The sequence below is a fragment of the Dipteris shenzhenensis genome, chromosome 31, assembly GCF_047967505.1.
Source record: "Dipteris shenzhenensis isolate YYH24624 ecotype China chromosome 31, Dip_SZ_1.0, whole genome shotgun sequence".
Lineage (NCBI taxonomy): Eukaryota > Viridiplantae > Streptophyta > Polypodiopsida > Gleicheniales > Dipteridaceae > Dipteris > Dipteris shenzhenensis.
The window spans coordinates 35486731-35507256 of record NC_141626.1 but is presented as its reverse complement, the minus strand read 5'-3'; the positions used below and the strand labels follow the sequence as shown (position 1 = coordinate 35507256).

The 20526-nt window shown below is 42.2% G+C and overlaps 1 protein-coding gene across 1 annotated transcript; it reads right to left on the bottom strand.

The window, feature by feature from the left end:
• Positions 1 to 491: 491 nt before the first annotated feature.
• On the bottom strand, positions 492 to 1517 carry LOC147881394 (polygalacturonase non-catalytic subunit AroGP2-like). The gene has a single exon (XM_087402386.1). The coding sequence runs from the start codon at positions 1515 to 1517 to the stop codon at positions 492 to 494; it is 1026 nt and encodes a 341-aa protein (XP_087258512.1).
• Positions 1518 to 20526: the final 19009 nt, after the last annotated feature.

Here is a 20526-nt window from a genome sequence, read left to right as displayed (position 1 = left end):
GGATACACAAGAACGAACATGCTTCAGCTTTATTTAAATGACTGTAACTCTGTCAATACACCCAGATTGACGCATTGATCTAAATACGACGTGCTATGATCACGTAGGTGGAACGGATACTTAGATATCTATAAGCTTAGGTTCACGGTCCATTCAAGTGTACATGAGTAGATACCTTGCAGCCGCAGACTGCAATTTTACTTAGATATTGCGAAACCGTTTGTCTTATGGGACTACTTGAAAGCATACACAAGAACGAACATGCTTCAGCTTTATTTAAATGACTGTAACTCTGTAAACACGCCCAGATTGACGCATTGATCTAAATACGACGTGCTATGATCACGTAGGTGGAACGGATACTTAGATATCTATAAGCGTAGGTTCACGGTCCATTCAAGTGTACATGAGTAGATACCTTGCAGCTGCAGGCTGCAATCGTATTCGGTAAGTTGGTTGAGGTGCGGTTTCTCAGATGCAAGGGCTTGTGTTCATGCATGCACCCAGACGTGCTCGTCGGCCCGCACCCAGTGGCACACCTCCCCGTGCCCAGGTGAGATCCCGAGCAGAGAGAAGGAGGGATGATTTGGATCCCAATGGCTTGTATCGAAGTGACAAATCGCCACTGCATCAATTGGGTGAGCCTGCTCGGGTCGTATTACCGCTTCGTATACCTTCGTGAATTGAAGCTCGTGGCATACACGCACCATGGAGGGAAACATCCGCTTGTGACAGACGACGTTGGAGTCCTGTAGCTTGGTACGCTCCGCCAAGGAAGTGATAGTGACCATGGTGTCGTTTGTGAGGAGGTTGGGGCTAGCATCTGATTCCAGGAAGTCGATGGAGGTACCCAGGATGGTCTTGACAAATCGAAGCATCTCTTCGATGGAACTGACGCAGGCCATGGAAGAATTGTCGGAGGTGGACGGCGGCTGGTTACATCGGGTGATAGTGTCAAGCATAGCAGCGGCCATGGGGGATGATTTGGGGATGCCAAAGGTGGCCAGGAGGCGGGGAAGAGCCGGTGGTTTCAGAGAGAGGTACTGGGCGACCATGTCAGGGAGGTAAGGGTGAGAAGGGACGGGGTGATTGAGGTTGGGAAAAGGCATGGAAGCACCCAGGAACATCTGATGAAGACGGAAGAAATGGCCAGGCTCTACATATCTGGCAGTCATGTAGGGAGGATCACAGAAGTAGAATGCATCAAACCCAAGTGTCTTGGGGACGTCAAAGGAAAGCCTGAGCTCACTGGAACATAGCAGCCTGCCTTGAGAGCAAAGATCAGCCCCCCGAGAGCCATGATTCTCGGACAATTTCTTCGCCCACAACGCTGCTTCTGCAGAAGTCATTGGTGATTCTTCCATCAGGACACTCGCAGGGATGGGAAGGTGTGGGAATGCAGCCGCCCATGCTCTCTCTGCTTCCTTGTCAACTCCTCCATATCCATTGCTGAATCCCACTGCAGCAGCAGCAAGTATTGCAATCAGCCCGAAAACAATATTATTCTCAGAGGCCATCCTCCCTGCAATATTCATCATCTTCTCAGATAGACAGAGGATGGTAGCTTCCTAAGCAATATTGTAAATGCGGCTACATCTATTTACAGGAAAGATGTCCGGAAAGTTACATGAAGCTGCAGGCAAAATCAAGGGGCATCAATTATGGAATATCACGATATTCTCAGCTGCAGTTCTTCGACATAGACGATGTTCTCAGCTGCAGTTCTTCAACATAGACGATGCTGTGCGTTCGATGTTCTGTGTTCATTCTACAAGCGCGCTCTCAAACAAACGTACTCTTAGTCTTTGTCGCTAGGTACAAATGGATGTTTCCACCACCTTAGTCCTCATCAAAATCGATTAATATGCAGGCCAAGGGCTTAGGTTCGTCCGTGACCCTATCTTTACATTCACAATACAAATGTTGCTATGGCCTCATGTGTAAGAAGAGAAGATTCTCATCAATTCAGCATTATATTTCCCATTTGGCTGAGAGGGCATTTAATGGCCTACAAATGTTGCTATGGCCTCATGTGTAAGAAGACACAATTCTCATCAATTCTATCCAGAGGCAAAGCATTATATCTCCCATTTGGCAAAAAGTATGAGTGAGCATTTAATGGTCTGCTAGTATGCAACCCGTGCTCTGCTACAGAAGTGCTCACAAACGAAAATGGATCCCTAGTGCAAATTGCATCCTCGTGCAATTTAGCATCACAATATCTTGTTCGTCATAACTATGAGATTGTTTATGGATGAAATAGATCAACGTGAGCGAGCAAAGTTTCAAAAGCCAACAAAATGTTGTAACCGTAGATCTTTCTTGACTTCCTCGCATTTCACATTTTCTTTTGATGCTGCCCTAAGCCAAATCGCCCTCCCCAACCATCACAAATGCCCATGCACTCCTCCCTTTGAACCTCCTCTTGCCACCCCAGTTCTACACCGAATGCATTGCCCTCTTCTTCTCTCTCGGAGCCTAGCTTGGCATTGCATTAAAAAATCCTGCGGTTTGCAAAACCAATGTACCTTGATGGCATCACCATCTCTCTCTCTCTCTCTCTCTCTCTCTCTCGTGCATAAAATTATGAAATCCATCAAGTCTTAGAAGACCCCAACTCTATTCATTTGGTGCTGGAGCATTGCACAGGAGGCATTCTCTTTGATCACATAGAATGCACCCTCCTCACATTTGCAATATTTGTGGCTGTTGCTTCTGTTCAAATCTGTGTATCAGCTCCATCAAAGATGAAGCCCATTCCGAACAGCTCCTAAGAGAGTCAACGTTTGCTTGGGTGTAGCCAATCACGAAACTATTTTTAGGGCCATTTTGGGACTGTGATGCGACGCGCTCTTGGGTGAAATTTTGAATTTTATGCGGACCCGTGCTCTTGCCAAAAAATTTTTCGACGTCATGATGCCACACTGGCATAATAACGAGATGCAATCTATTTATTTTGAACACCGCAGAGCTCGACACATGAGAACTCTGCGTTACATTATGCATCTCTACACTGCTTCGCGCAGTGTAGTCTCTAGCTTGACCACCTATCATCACACAACCTTTTGCCGTAGTTTTGTCACCTGTCATCACTGGGCAGTGCACCCATGCAGACCATTAAAATTCAAGGTTGGCTTGGAGAGACCACCGCACTGGTTCTTGGCATAACAATGAGATGCAATCTATCATTCTGAACATTGCCATAGCACAGTCTCTAGCCTGACCACCTATGATCATGTAGCCTTTTGTCATAGCTTTGCCACTTACCACTGGGTAGCGTGTCCATGCAGATTATAGATTAGCTTGGAGAGACCTATAACACGCTGGTTCTTGGCATAATAATGAGATGTAATCTATCATTCTTAACATTGCCCAGAATTCAAGATTATCTTAGAGCGACCATCGCATTAGTTCTTCGAGTTATAGCTCTGTTATCTATTTTAATATATTACAGAAGGAGGTATATGACGACCATCACGTTAGCAAACACAAGGAGATCTATGACAGCCACCGCGCTAGTTCTTGGAGTTATATATTTGTGTACCAAGGAAAATGTATTTCCTTGTGCTACTAAAGAAAATGCAATTGATGATATGGACCTTGAGGGGTCCTCTTTAGGGGCAAGGGCCATATTGATATGCCATATCTATCCAGTGGCATCCTGGATATTGTATAATGCATGTCGATATGGCCCTTGCCCCTAGAGGGGATAGCTCAAGGGCCATATCATCAATTGCATTTTAATTTAATTGTATTTTTCTAGATGTATCTCCATGTAACCACAACGGTGGGTTATTGGAGCTATTTTAGTGCTATTTTCGTCCTAAACCAAGGAAATTATAGTCCTACTTTACTAGTATTTTAGTTCTTGTTGTAGTAAATATAAATGAGTGCAAAAGTATTCCGAGCCATTATTTCATCTTCTATCCCTCTTTAACATTTGCATTCTTCTTGTAACTTCTATCCCCTCTCATAATGGACCCTGTACGGTTCGAGTCCTCCTCACACAATCTTTCCTCCCCCTCTGCAGCACGGTGTGAGAGACTCTCCTCCCTTGATCTTGAAATCGTGACATCTGGGAGCTCCTCACTTGCTCTTCAAAAGCCTAATTTGGATGCTATCAGCAACTTCACCATGTTGGTATAGGAGGTAAATGTGAAAGGGGGACAAATAGTTTGTTAAGGTTAGAAGATCACCTTCCTGGAGGCAATTTGTAAGCACACTTCTTCGAGAAGCAGTGGAAGAGATAAAATATTCTAGATGTATATTACTAAGGCTCAGATTAGGAAAGATGGTGGAGTCCAACTTTCTAGCTGCTGAAGAAAACAATGCCCTTCTTTCTTGATACGAGAGGAACCATGAAGTTTTGGTAGGTTCATGTAGCAGTAGAGCAACTGAAAGGATGTGATGCATCTTTCTCAAGGATGATCTCCAAGAGCATTCATGATAACCGACCTGAAGCATTGCATGGATGGCAAATCCAATTTATCATCTCAGTCCACTGGAGTTGCAATGCACCTGATGACATCTACCCTCAAAGGGATTTTTGAGCAATACAATAAGAAGATGTCTCAGAAGATGACTTTTCTACAAAAGAAAGCCACCAATGTAGCAAAGGCATTGAAAATTGAGAAAATTCTCAAGGAGGGTACAGAAGCCAAGATAGAGGAGGCAGAAGCAAGGGCCTTGTAGGCACAAGTGCAAGCTGAGGCTGCTGTAAAAATGGTCGACATGGAAAGACATAGACTAGAGAGAAAAAGCAGAGAAGCACATCAAGGAGCTCCGAGATAGGCTTGAAGAAGTTAGAAGTGATGGGGACATAGTGGACAAGGAGCTAGCAATGATGCGAAAGGAGCTTGAAGATCAAAGAGCCAAAAAGAACGGTCTTTACAAATGGCTTTGCAACATGCAAAACACATTGAACATTGAAAAAGACCAAATGATGGAGGAAATGAAAAGGGAGAATGTAGAAACTAGAGCGGTGATGCAGGATGTGCGAGAGAGCTTCAAGGCCAGGAAGGATGGGGCAAAGAGCAGCTAGGGTGGAGAAGACAATGAGGCATCTCTCCAAGCTAGGAAGGATTCAGAGAGCAGTCACGGTGGAGCACGTTGTAGCAGCCACAGTGAGTTTTTTTAATAAAAACACTCTTAGAAGTTCAAAGAGTAAGTTACAAGACCCCACAACAAGATTACGATAGGGTTGTGCACAAGCTTGCAATGGCTTCTAACGGTTTCAAAAAGTAGTCTGTCATTGTGACAGACTTCCAAACTAGAGTGGAAGTTTTGGAAACAGCCCATATTGATGTTTTTGAGCAATTTAAGTAGCTTCAAGAGATATTGAGGGATTCAGATGAAGTTGTTGCACGGAGTGAGCAAAGAGTGGAGGAGATGAAGGAGAACATCCGTAGCCGTAGGATGAGGGAGCAAGGAATCAAGAAGCAAGTTCATCTTGTATAGAGCAAGCTTGTGGTATTGATGGCTGCAATAGTTAAATCGGATGCCTATCCTCCCATGTAGAGCAAGGTCCAAAATGCATGGTCTGCCATATCCCCATCATAGATGATTGCATGATTCGATAGCCTGTGTGCTATCACCCTATGCATGTTTTTTTCTTTTGGGTGTTTGTGCATGTAAGATCGCTATGTAGAGAATGCCATTTGCCATTGCCCATGTCATGGACAAATCAAATGTGCTTGCTTGCTGCAACTATCCACACGATGAGAAAGTACATGCTGTAGCTCAATTTGCCATTTGGAAACAAAATGCTCCTTGAAGGCTAAACCTGAGCCCAACTGTGAGGAAAAGGAGCTTGAAGGGAGGAACCAACCCTCTTCAGGAAAGGAGCAAGAAGGGCTGAGGCTACAATTAGGAAACTCAAATTAAGGAAAGAGGTTCCAAGCAACATGAAGGGAGGGGCTAGGCTCCTTCAGGGAGGAACTAGCCCACTTCGAGAAAGGAGCAACGAGGGCCGAGCCTACAATCAGGGAGCTCAAAGAGGCAACCTGCTCAAAGCAATGTGGAAACAACGCCTGAAGGAAAGGAGTCATTGAGATGTAATCTGAACGAAAGGAGTCTTTGAGATGTAATCTATGTAATCTGTGTGTAATCTATTGAATTATTAACTTTCTCTAGAACTTATTGGGCAATGTATCTATTTTAGGATAACACCAATGTGGTGGTTTGCTTCTATTATTATGAGGATATTAACTTACCTACCACCAGCGCGGTGGTTGGTCACTAGCACGGTGGTTGGTTGCACACTAGGAGCATAACTACCAGCAGTAAGGTGGTTTTATTCTATTATTATTATTACAAGACAAGATGAATGGCATATAATTTCAAATTTGAGGATTTCAGCATGATGCTTGTGGAGGAGGAGATGCGTCAAAAGATAAGGACTGAAGAAGATTTGGCTTTCTACGCTGTATCAAACAAAGGTAAGGGTAAGGACTTTGGTAACCCATCTTCTTTTGATGATAAAAAGAGAAAGAAGAAGATCAAGTGCTTCTATTGCAACAAGGCAAGGCACAAGCAGAATGAGTGCTGAAAGAAGATTGTAGATGAGAAGAACGGAGTAAAGAAAGAGTCCAGCAACAGCACACACGTAGTACCAGTAGAGCTATTCGTAGCAATTGAGGAGATTTGCACGGAGGCAGTTAATGTACATGCAAATGAACCGTGGATTATTGACGGTGCATTGCGCCACATGACCACTTGGAAGGATTGGTATACCTCTCTACAACTGGTAGGGAATGACATCCTAGTAGTAGTTGGAAATGATGCAAAATGTTCAGCAAAAGGAAAAGGTACGATTGCTCTCAAGTCAGATGGAGTTGTAAAACAGTTGTCCGATGTTCTTTATGTGCCAGATATCAAGCGGAAGTTGTTGTCTGTTTCTGTGATCATGGATCAGGTACTCAAAGTTCACTTCGATAAGAATGGTGCACAAATTTTGGATCTTCAAGGGAAGGTCATTAGTAAAGGTACACGGCGCAATGTTCAACATCTATGAACTCTCAGCTTTTAGTGCTCGAGTCGATGTGGAGAACACCAAGCTGTGGCATGAGAGGTTTGGTCATCTAAACCTTAGTTCTTTAAAGGAGATGCATAAAAGTGGAATGATTGCAGACCTACTAGAAATTGTAGATCTGCTCGATGTATGTGAAGCTTGCATGATGGGGGCAAGCAGGATCGGCATCCCTTTCCTAAAGAGGCCAGCAGGGCAAAGGCTCCTCTAGAGCTCGTTCACACGGACCTCTGCGAAAAGATGGAGACGGAAGCTTTAGGTGGTTCCTACTACTTCATGATGCTAATCGAAGACTACAGTAGATGGATATGGATATACTTCCTGAAGACTAAAGACGAGGCTTTTAGTAAGTTCAAGGAATGGCATGTATTGGTCGAGAAAGAATTGGGGAGGAAGGTGAAAAAGTCGAGATCACATAGAGGTGGAGAGTTCACATCAAGTGAATTTGAAAGTTACGGCAAAAGTCACGGAATCAAGAGGCAGAAACCCCCGCCACATACATCATAGCAAAATGGAGTAGCAGAACACAAGATACGCGTCATCTACGAAATGGGTAGGAGTATGATGAAAGGGAAAGATTTGCCAAAGACTTTTTGGAAGCATGTAACACGGCAGATTACATTCTGAATCATAGCTACACGAAGGCTGTGAATGGGATGACTCTAGTGCAGGCCTTTTCTGGTAAGAAACCTTCAGCTACACATTTCAGAGTTTTTGGATGTGATTGTTTTGTGCATGTCCCTGATGCTAACAGGACCAAATGGGAACCAAAGAGCTGGAAATGTATTTTCTTGGGCTACAGTGAAGAGGCGAAGGGTTACCGTCTCTATAACCCTATTACCAAGAAGGTAATAGTGAGTTGTGATGTGGTCTTATCAGAATAGCCACATCAATTGGAGGAGGATGCTTCCTTTCCAGACAACCAGGACCAGGATATCCATCCAGTACAACCACCAATAGCAGACTGAACTCCCCCAACGGTGCTTGGGAGGATTCAAGATAAAGAAGAGGAAGAAGAGCTTGCAGAACCACAATGGCAACGGCCATTCCCAAAGTGGGTAAAGTAGCTTTTGGATGGCAGAGAATCTCTAGCCATTGAGGAGGAACCATTTGAACACCGTTGGTCCAAGAGATTAGAGGAGCAAAGAAGGGCACAGGAACACTTAGTCAACTACGCTTTGATGACAGAGGTGATCCGTGCTGAAGAACCCAAGTGTCTTGAAGAGGCACAGGGTGATGATAGGTGGATGGAGGGTATGCAGTCAGAGTATGGCTCCATAATGAAGAAAAGCACTTGGGACCTTGTGGATCGACCACCAAAATGCAAGGTAATCGGCACCAAGTGGGTGTACAAGACCAAGTACAAGTCGGACGACACATTGGATAAGTACAAGGCTCGGCTCATGGCAAAAGGATTCACACAAGTACATGGTTTTGATTATCAAAATACTTTTTCTCCCACAACTTGACTAACCACAATTCGTAGTGTTTTGGATTTAGCTACCTAGGGAAGTTGGCCCATGTTTTAGATGGATGTAAAATCCGCCTTTCTGAATAGAGATCTCAAGGAGGAGGTATACATGGAACAACCACCAAGTTTTGAGATCCCCGGTTCAAAAGGTAAAGTCTCTAAACTGAAGAAGGCACTTTACAGGCTGAAACGGGCCCCACGAGCATGGTACCAGTGAATTGATGCCTACTTTCTACAAAACCGGTTCAAGAGGAGCCCATATGATGCAAATTTGTGTATCTTCAGAGAAGGAGGCAAGTGTATGATCGTGGTCCTTTATGTGGACGACCTTGTCATAACAGGGAACCATGAAGAGAAGATCTCCCAGACAAAGCATTTGCTAGGAAGAGAGTTTCAAATGATAGACCTTGGACGAAGTGAAGTACAGAAGGCTTGTGGCAACTTGATTTACTTGTGCAACATGCGGCCGGACATCAGCTTTGCGAATGGTGTACTAAGTAGGTTTTCCAATAAGCCCCAGGAGAACCATTGGAGGGCAGGGATGCGAGTGCTAAAATACATCAAAGGCACACTTGATTATGGCATCACCTATACCAAGGGCAACATCTTGACCAGATTTTATGACTCAGATTGGGCAAGAGACGTGGACAGTAGGAGATCAGTGACAAGTTACTGTTTCTCACTTAGATCTGGAGCTGTGTCATGGGTCAGCAAGAAGCAACCTATAGTTACTCTTTCTTCTACCAAGGCTAAGTACAAATCAGCATGCTTTGCTTCTTGCGAGGCAGTGTGGTTGATTAGGATTTTAGGGGACATGGGTGTAGTGAAGAACAAGCGTACGAAGTTATCATGTGACAATCAGAGTTGCATGGTGATTGCAAAGAATCCTATGTTCCACGCTCACACAAAACACATTGAGATTCAATATCACTTTCTACGCGAGCTCATCATGGATGGAGAGGTCGACTTGGTGTATTGTTGGACTACAGAGAATGCTACGGACATCTTCACGAAGGCCCTTGGAAGAGACTTGCTGGAGAGGCATCTTCATCGACTTCGCATTGGGCCGAAAAAGTAAGTTCACTTGCGGGTGGACATTTGGGGGGGTGTTAGATATCAATGCTCCAGTCTCATGTAACTATGTGGGAACCATCTGACTCTACTTGTAAGCCCCCCATATGAGGAGAAGGCATTTGATTAGCTCAGTTATTTGGTAGGTCCTGGTTTGGACACCAGATGGGGGCCATGTGTGGCCTGATGGCTGGACGGCTTTAGATAGAGTTGGCACACTGCAACTAGGCTACATGCAAGTGCGGGAAGGCATCTCGTGATTGACCGCACTAAGGGTAGACAGAGCATTTCTCGGGGCAACCCACTCTTGGGTTGCGGGGCCCGTTTGGAGCCTCAGATGATCTAGGATGGCTCTGGGCCGAACGGAGACTGTAGGTTAGTTGCTCTATTTTGTGCACCAATTCTATTATGTGGTCGATGGCCTATTATGGGACTGTCGACCCCTAGTCGACTGTTTTTGGCAAACTGGGTCGGTCACCCAATTGGCTCTAACTGACTACTTGTGGTGGCTATATAAGAGCAAGCCCGTGAAGCCCATTTCATCTCTGGCTATAGCAACCCTGATTCGTTAGCATCCAGCCTTCGTCTTCTACTGTTTCTAGCTCACCATCGAAGCTTCTTTCACAGGAGTGCACAGCTGGGAGGTAGCGCCATCTATTGTATCAGTTTTACAGTAATCAAAATTTTGATTCTCCATACTATCTGTTTTGTCTCTTGTGTACGAGATCCTGTTATCTGTTGACAACAGATGTTGTATTGTTTTCTTACAGTATATGGGATAACTCCCAATATGACATGTGGCATGTTTAGGACTCACTAGACTATAAAACACTCCTTAGATACCTAGTACACTCATAACCCACCATGAAATTATTTGATCCATAAACATAACATTTTTAATGAATACGATGCTTTGATAGATATAGCCCAAAAACTATAGCCTTGATACAATGCCTTGAGAGATATAATCCAATGCCTCGATATATATAATCCAAAAACTACGGCCTTGATATAATACCTTGATATATATAATCCAAAAACTACAACCACATAGCATTTACTATCAAAGGTTAAGAAACGTCCCAAAATTATTTGAATTGCCAAATCTAACACATAGCTAGCAAAACCAAAAAGGCACCATGGTATCAAGCTAAGTTGTTGTGGTTATCACATACACCCTTAAAGAAGTCGATAGCTGGAAGATCTCGGGTGATGTGTGCTTGCAAGGCACAAATGTGCCTTGTGACATATGTTATGTGAAGTCTTCACAATTGCATGTTGGTTCTCACTATGTATGTTTCTCCTCCAGGGTTGGAGTCAAAACTTGTGAGTAAGCTTTAATCTAGTTTCCCATCTTCAATGCCAAAGGCCATTGTCACCTGAGACACAAAGTTTAATCTCCAAGCCTAAGTAATTAATTAGCTAGATTAGATAAACACTTTGTCAAGATTTGTGCTAAACACCTACAAAGAATTTGGTCAAAGCAACCTACCAAAAGGTCATATTTTTGGATCCAAGCTCGGAAACTTAGGTGTTGTCAAATTAACCATCCTTTGAGCCAATGCTCCCAAACAATCTACACTCAGATTGTGTCATGTCTCCCTAGAAAAAGGTAAGAAGGATTTAAAAGAATTATATAACCTCCAAAATTTCGGTTTCCATTGTTTTGTAAGTTAGTGAGTTTGCAAGAGTTAGGAAATAAGAGTGTGTAGCTCAACCAAGTCATAGTGCCTACCCTCAATCTCATTAGTAGCATGACTAAGTGATAGGGAGTTGACCATATCTAGATGTTATCACTAATCCACAACATTCAACATAAAGTTCAACCCCAAGTTACAATTCAAAATTTGTGGCATTGTCCTCGAGATAATCAATTGCATGATTGAGTGTTCAAATGCAATTAAAAATAAAACTGTTTGGAGTTCATAGCTCTTGAGTTTAGGCCCATAAGTGGCATGACTCTCAAGGATTCAAAGGGAATCTTACAACAGAAAAATGGCACTCTCTCTTGCAACCAAAGGGTATCCGTCAACCATGATATAAAGGACCCTAACTGGGATCCCATTATTCCAATCACATTGGAGACAGTACATATATGTTTTTGCATGCTAAAGCGTGAATAATTGACAAATTACTATGTATCCATCTAGTTTATGCTTGGAATTTGAAGCCAAAAGAAGTAGTTGCATGTTGCATTACCAAAGCTAAAGAAATTCTTACAACAATGTGACTTCATGGAGGCAATGTGAAGCTTAAGAAGGACAAGAAAATGTCAAGAGATCCAAAATCTATCTACCATACTATCCACAAAAAAAGGAAAGGCAAGAAGATTCTTGTGTAAACATAGTACTAGGAAAGAAACACATACCTTGTCTCACAACATCCAAGGTTGATAGTCCTAGAAAGCTTTGTGTGAGTGTACTACCAATCAAGATTCACATCCTCAAATAGCTACCTCAAGAGAGAAAGTATGGACAAAGTTCATTCATCAATAAACTTGCTTCAATAGGGACACTCGAGGAAATGCATTATGAAAGATTGAGGTGAACATCGAGAGAATTCATATTATTAAGGGTGAAAGCATGGGGGAAGCCACATATAATGCATTTCCTTCTAGGAATCCTCCTTATGCTGCAATTTATTCATTAATCTCATGTCCATTTATGTTGTTAACATGATGTGTGTTCATTTGTACAATTTATTCTTTATGCACACACATTGTGGTTTGTGGAGAAATGGGTCCCTGTATTCATTTGGAACCGTCAAGGCATGGATAAATCACATTATAGAGGAAAGGAAGCCTATTTAAAAAATTTAGGGCATAGCAATCTTTTTATTGGTTTTATAGATGTTTCTTATAGGTAGAAATCTCAAGAGTGAGAAGGAAAATGAATTGAGAATTGCAAAAGCAATTCATTTTGTGCGCGGGTTGGTCACCGTGTAAACATGTAAGGTGGTAGATTTGTTCATGGAAGGGGATTTTTAAATTTGGAGGACTTACAAGCCTTTAAGAGCATGAGGGGTTTTTTTATATAGTTCTCAAATATAACTATAATATGTACATGTTAGGATGGACTTTTAACTTTGAGATTACAACATGTATACATAAGAACATGGGTTAAGAATTATGTTAAAAAATGTAAATTTTTAAATATAAGGGTATTTTAAATGTGTTCGTGCTCACACAGGATCTATGGAATTTGATGTAGTGATGATCGCCACGACTGAAGACTAAGATATGTGCAGTCAAGATGAAGGAGTCTCGCTTTGGTGTATAAGGAAAAGATGATCGGGGTGGGACCTTATGCAAATAAAATAGATGTATATATTCTTCATCAGGTCATAGTAAGTAGTGTATAGTTACCTATCATGTGCATTCCTCTATCCCCCACTTTCTCAACATGATATCAAAGCCTATGATCTCTTATGTTTGCATCTACCTAAGTTGTAGTTTTGCACAACTTATAATCTAGGGAGAGAGCTACACTTTTGCTTTTCATCGCACCTTGATTTGAGCTGCCTAGCTCAAGATATCTCATTTTGAAGCATTTAGCATCTTTTGTTCCCAAATTTCCATTAGTTTGATATCCGGTTGGATAGTTCTTGGAGAGAATTTCAACTTGTTTCAACTATAGGAGACCTCATGTGGATAGTTCTTGCAAAGAGTCTCAATTTATTTTAGCTATAGGAGACCTCATGTGGAGGTTTCCTTTGTGCATGTTGTTGTAATTTCAGAGCTTGGAAGCACCTTTTTTTAAGGCTTAGATGTTAATCATCTTGGAGCTCAAGCACTCTCTCATGCACCATCTCAAGACATTCTTTTACACCAATCATTGGCCTTGATCTTGAAGGCACAACTTGATGCAACTTTAGACATAGTAGATGGAGCCCTCTACAATAGCCACACGCATCTACCACAAAAGCCCTAACTCAATTGCTTCCTCTATTGTGGGACAAAAAACCCATAATGCAAGACACGATAGTAGCAGTAGACTAGCAAATGCATAGTCAACAAGCAAGAGGATGGATATGCCTACAAAGATGGACCTATAGCCTAAACAACCTATGTGAAAAGGCAAACCATCATAGATGAGACCAGTCCTAGCAGACATTGCATAGCAAGCACATGCACAACCAAGCAAGCAACCTATTTACAGTTAGCAAGTTGCAAATAACACCCAACATAGCTACATCAACAAAACTCCACTTAGATAATATACACATGGTAGTTAGCTAGATCTTAATTTTCCATGTGGCATATCATCCATAGTAGTAGAGTGAAATGTGGCATATCTCAGGCTTCATAGTTGACATGTGGCAATATTGCTTTGGCACACTCTAATCAGCACAATCCTCAATTGACACATGTCAATCCTTGCATTTCTTGTACTAGCATAATCAACATGGCATTTCCATTTCAACATGGGTGATTCCTGGGGATTGAAACTGACACCCCAACTACGCCCTAGCAAAGCACCCATCAGATCAAAGTTATACAAATCTTGAAATTGCCATAATTTTTTATCCCGAAGGAGTTTGCACACATAGTAAAAAGCACCAGTCTCATGCTCTACACAACTGTTACCTCACACATGAGTTGTGACCTTTCCTTGCTATTTTTTAAATTTTATCTCCATCATTGGATCCATGTCTTAATTTGATTGAAGCCTCTCAATGATGACAGGTTCATTCTCTATGACATGTAGACGAGCTTTTAGAGCATGTCTTAAAGGTGATTGAACTCCAAAATGTGAAGTAAGCTATACTCAAAAAGTCTCGACTAGTTCCTAATGGTATTAGTCCTAATGGATCTATCATTGATCTTGCACTCATGCCTTTGATGCCTTAGTACCTTTGGCAATCTGTAGTTTTAAATTTCACCCCATCAATGACATGCTTGGCATAGTCTTCCTTTCTTTTGGCCACTTTATAATTATATCCTTGCACTTATCTTTGTAACCCTCCTTTGCTATTCCCAGCATATTGTCGCCATAAAAATTTTCATAGGTTTCTACAACATGATTATAAATGCACACATACCAATTAATATCCTGACACAATGAAGAAATCTTTATATGATGATGCCATTCTATCCAATGTCATTCTAGATAGGTCTCTAAGCTTAAGTTGTCAATGTATGATAGCAATGAATCTTTGGATGCCACTTCATAAGCTAGGCTATTGGTGACTCATTAACATATGTAATAGACATCTTGACATATTGTGTGTCATAGGTGAACATATATATGCACATCCCTAAGGCCACTTGTTGGCATTGAGTTTACATTTGTAGATATAGATAATCCCACATGGGGTGTAGTTTCATGATTTTAGTGATTCAGATTAGGCAGGTGACTATGATCATAGTTTTAGAAATGCACCAATAGAGCGTACGCATAGCGGAAGATGGGCAGAACAACCCAAGAGCTCACATAGTGTGGTGTGGGGTGAGGAATCACAAACTTCTTAACTTAATGTGCATCACACAGATGTTTAGACTCATCAATAGACAATGAACCAGCCAGATATGGAAACCACAAAAATAATATATTTTCATCCAAAGCTATGGACACAATACAAAAGAGATAGATCCAAAGTCCCACCAATGGTGTGGTCCTCTGATCTTACCACAAGGTGCTTCTCCTACCTACCAGCTATCTCTAAACTTGAGTCCGCATGCTCCACCTCGAGCGTCTGTAGACTTTCTATACAGAATGATCTTCTCAACCTTACTACATTGTGTGTCAGGCATCCCCTTTCAAGCTTTGTTTGTAGCACACAGGTCCTCTTGGTCCTTTTGAATGTATGATTCTCTCATTCTCTATTTCCGCATAAGCTCACGCATAAGCATAAGCTTATGCGGAAATAGAGAATGAGAGAAGGGGGAAATAGAGAAGGGGGAAAGAGAGAAGCATAAGCATGAGCTTATGCGAAAATAGAGAAGGGGCAAAGAGAGAAGCATAAGGATAAGCTTATGCGGAAATAGAGAATGAGCTTATGCGGAAATAGAGAAGGAGAGAAGCATAAGCATGAGCTTAAGATTCTCTCATTCTCTATTTCCACATAAGCTCATGCATAAGCATAAGCTTGTGCGAAAATAGAGAAATAGAGAAGGGGGAAACTTAAGCATAAGCTCATGCTCATGCATGAGCATAAGCATGAGCTTATGCTTAAGCATTAGCATAAGCATAAGCTCATGCTTATGCTCATGCATGAGCATGAGCTTATGCGAAAGAGAGAAGGGGGAAATAGAGAAGGGGAAAAGAGAGAAGGGGGAATGAGAGAAGCATAAGCATAAGCTTATGCGGAAATAGAGAATGAGCTTATGCGGAAATAGAGAATGAGAGAAGCATGAGCTTATGCTTCTCTCATTCTCTATTTCCGCATAAGCTCATGCATAAGCATAAGCTTATGCAGAAATAGAGAATGAGAGAAGGGGGAAATAGAGAAGGGGGAAAGAGAGAAGCAAAAGAGGAAAGAGAGAAGCTCATGCTCTCATGCTATGCAGAAATAGAGAATAAGAGGGAAAGGAAAGAGAGAAGGGAAAAGAGAGAAGGGGAAAATAGAGAAGGGGGAAAGAGAGAATAAGAGAAGAGGGAAAAAAGAGAAGGGGGAAAAAAGAGAATAAGAGAAGCGGGAAGAAGGAAAGAGTTTGAGGGGAAGAGAGGGTTCCTACGCCCATCACTGCAGCTAGCGCTTAAGGCACTAGCTGCAGGCCAATGCAAATAACAAAAATAATAAATGGCAAAAAGTGGAAACACTTACGTGAAATAGTATGTCCCGCTCGGTGTAGTGGACTGGCCCTACAAAAGAGAGAAAACAACCCATTTTTTCAAATAAGATATTAGTGGAAGGAGGAGATTACAAAAGCAACTTCCTGAAGGGAGGAGATTAAGGAGACAAGGAAAGGAGGAGATTGAGGAGACAAGGAGAAAGAGGAGGAAGAGAAATACAGAAAAAAGAGGTGAGTTTTCTTTCTTTCTTAAAATCTCGTTTTTTGTTTCAATCCTTTCAAAACAAGCATGAAAACTAGTTTACAGGTTTAGCAATACAAGAAGAAACACTCACAAAACTAAAGCTAACAAACAAACAACCTACATTGTTGAAACAAACTCACCTCTTGAAGAACTTCCTTTCAAGAAACCAAAGAGGGAAAAGGATAGAGAGGGAGTACAAGAGGTAGGAGAAGGGTGAGGAGTGGAAAATAGAGTGGGAGGTTGCTTGAAATAGGTGGGAGGTCATTGAAAATAGGTGGGAGGAGACATTGGCTTGCTTACTTGAGAGATTAGGGAATAGGATGAAGAAAACGCCGTGCGATTAGCATTTCGGATTTTAACCCACAGCATCGCTATATAGCGATGCTTATTCGTCGCTATATAGCGACGTTTTTAATTAAAAACGTCACTATATAGCGACAGAACAGAGGAAAAAGTCGCTATATAGCGACGTTTACAGTCACTTTTTTGATGTAGCATCAAAAGAGCTCAAACATGCTATTTTATAACTGTTAATATCTCTTCTTCATGCTTATGTTGTGATTTTATAAGTGTAGATGGAAGGGACGAGTGGAAGCTCGTACGATGATGCGCCAATGCCTGGGAGCACGAAGTGGCTTACGGAGAGGTTCTACTATCATTGCACTCATTGCAAGCAAGAAGTACGACATCAACGTCATATTATCATGCGCCACTTGGGGATGTATGGGGAGGAGCCGGAACCAGTACCCCCCGTTGGTGTTGCACATGTTGATGGACCATCGGTAAGTCAAAGCTATTTAAGTTCGCAATCTTATTGTATACCAGGAAATAGAAGATCTTATATTTACACGAAATCTTAAAACAGGATGAGGAGGGTGACGAGGGTACGTATATACCTTCTAACTTTCAGCAAGTGGATTCCATTTTTAGGGGCACTACATCCCAAGTACACATGATGTCAGAGTCTGAGGTCAAAATGCGAGAGTTGCAATCAACACAATTGTACAAGGGTGCTAGGATGTCTAAACTACGTGCTTGTCTCTCAATCTTGAATTTACAAGTGCAATATGGGTGGTCGGATACAAGTGTCTCGGCCTTAATGAGGTTAGCCCTTGCATTAATTTGACTCATTATTTGGATATTGTTTGTTTTGAGAATCATCATTTGGATAGTGTCTTTGTCATAGGTTGCTCCAGAAGATGTTGCCTGCACTAAATACCATGCCCGCATCAAGAGATGAAGCGAAAAAGATGCTAACAATGGTGGGTATGGATTATGATACCATCCATGCTTGCCGTAATGATTGTATTCTCTTTCGTCATGAGCATGGAGATTTGGCTAGTTGTTCAAAGTGTGGGGAACAACAATATAGAGATGACTTGCAGGGTGAGCGGATACTGGTAAAGGTCTTGAGACACTTTTCCATCATTGCAAGAATACAACACATGTTCCGATGCAAATCCATAGCAGAGTTGATGACATGGCATGCATCTCATCGGTCCACTGATCACACATTGAGGATTCCCGTAGATTGTGTAGCTTGGAAGCACATAGATAATCAGTGGCCGGACTTTGCGAGGGAGCCACACAACTTACATCTTGGGCTAGCCATGGACGGCATGAATCCTTTCGGGTTACGCTGGACATCTTGGTCGACATGGCCCATAGTCATGGTGAATTACAATATCCCACCATGGCTAACAATAAAAAAGGGACACCTCATGCTTGCACTACTTGTGCCAAGAATGTACAAGGCAAAAAACATGGACGTGTACATGGCACCTTTGATAGAGGAGTTACACATATTATGGAGAGGAGTGCAGGTCTTTGATATTTCCAGAGCTCCTAGACATACCAATGATATTTTGGTCAGGGGTATCTTGATGTGGACCATGCATGACTACCCAGGATATGGAGAGTGCGTAGGTACGTGGTTGTGTCTTTACATGTACAATGAGGGATTATGCTTTTTTTACTCTCTTTTGCACGCATGTCTTGTACTAACACATTCATGCGCGCGTGCAGGACTTGTTACAAGTGGGTACCATGCTTGTCCTATTTGTGGACTGGCTCTGAAATCGCTTGCACGCTACTCCAAACATATGAGGAAAAATGTTTATGAAGGTCACGCTCGATACCTTCCACTCGACCATCTCGCACGTGGAGGTTAGCTTGATCCACCACCATCATATTTGAAGGCAAGTGACTGGATTCAAGCTTGGAAGGCGAATGGAGAGGAACCTCCTGGTATGAAGAGGCTATCGATCTTTCACGAGCTTCCTTATTGGGGTCAGTTACAAATCAATCATCTCTTGGATCCCATGCATATCTTCAAGAATGTGGGGGCTACTATTTGGGCACACTTGGTTGGTTCCAAGGACTCGAGAGGAGTGCGAGAAGACTTGTGTGCTATGAATAGGATGTCTCGTTTGTGGCCCCAAGTGCATGCTTCGGGAAAAGTTGTCCTCCTGAAAGCAACGTGGATCCTCTCTACGAGGGAGGAGACAACAGTCAAGGCAGACATTGCCTCTTTTCAAACACCGACAGGGTACATGCGTTGCTTGAAAGGAGCATTTTCAAAGGACAATAAGCTTAGTGGCCTCAAGTCCCATGATTGGCACAAGGTCTTACAGGTATTCTAAGTAGAATTAGTATACCGATAATCGTGATGCGTTAGCGTAATTATTATTATGTTATATTGTTGACATGACGTCATTGTTACTTTGATAGTTCATCCTCCCAATTACAATAAAAGGGTTCTTACAAGAAGATGTTAGAAATGCTATATTCAAGATCTGTGGTATTGTGAGGTATGCTTACTATCAAATCACATTATGTATTTTCTTCATGGACATGTGAAATAGGTGGATATCTCAAATATCTTACATATGCATGGACATGTGAAATAGGTGGATATCTCAAAAAGAGATCTCTATATCGAGCATCAAGAAGGCTAGGGTGGAATACATCGAAGCCGTATGCTTGCTTGAGAAGCACTTTCCCTCGAGCATTATGACAACTCAAGTCCACTTGCTTGTGCACATAGTTGATGAGCTGGCTATAGCAGGTACCGTTCATAGTCGATGGATGTTTTTTCTCGAGCGGTTTATGAAAACTTTAAAGGGGTTTGTAAGACAAAGAGCAAGACCGGAAGCAAGCATGGCAGAGGGATGGCTTGTGCAAGAGTCATTAGTATATATCACAGAGTTTCTTGCATCCACGGATCCTGATATGCTGCAAGCTTGGCACAACAAGGATGATGATCGCATCGTTGGCGAGGTTTCCCAAGGAAAAGGGATTGAAAGAAAGATGAGCGAAGAGCAAATAGAGAAATTCAATAAGTTTTGTATCCTCAATAGCCCTGAGATATAGAAGTGGATTGAGAGATATGAAGTGGCCAAAGCAGAAAGAATAAATGCAAGGACGAGATTCAAAGTAATGTACAGGCGATCAGAACCATATCCACGAGATCTGGCTCTTCTCCCTACTCACATGTCACTTGATTTGGTACAACTGGCTCTACGTAAAGCCGAACGTGATGGAGAGACAATAAACGAGCGCAAGCGAGAGTTATCATCTGGATGTATGGTGCATGTAAGTTTCTTACCTCTTGACGTAATTAAGTAATTATTTGTGGCAATATATGCTATAAAATAGATGCATCTTCATTGTTTTAATGATGCTCTTTTATAGTACAAAAAGTACAGTGCATTGTGGTCATATGGATGACATTTTCGCGTGGAACGCATCGACTCAAAGAGAGTCACATATGATTGTGGAGTCATGGCTAACTTCACACAATATAGGTGAGCAAGTGCTTCAGAGTTGGAGATGGTCGAGCAGAAGGTATCAAGCATGACCTTCATAAAAATTTTTCCTCATATGTTTGGAGTAGCGTGCAAGCGATTTCAGAGCCAGCAGTCCACAAATAGGACAAGCATGGTATCCACTTTTGTAACAACTCCTGCACGCGTGCATGA

Excerpts from the sequence above, each read along its gene's own strand:
- LOC147881394 (XM_087402386.1), bottom strand. The coding sequence starts at position 1,517 with ATGGCCTCTGAGAATAATATTGTTTTCGGGCTGATTGCAATACTTGCT.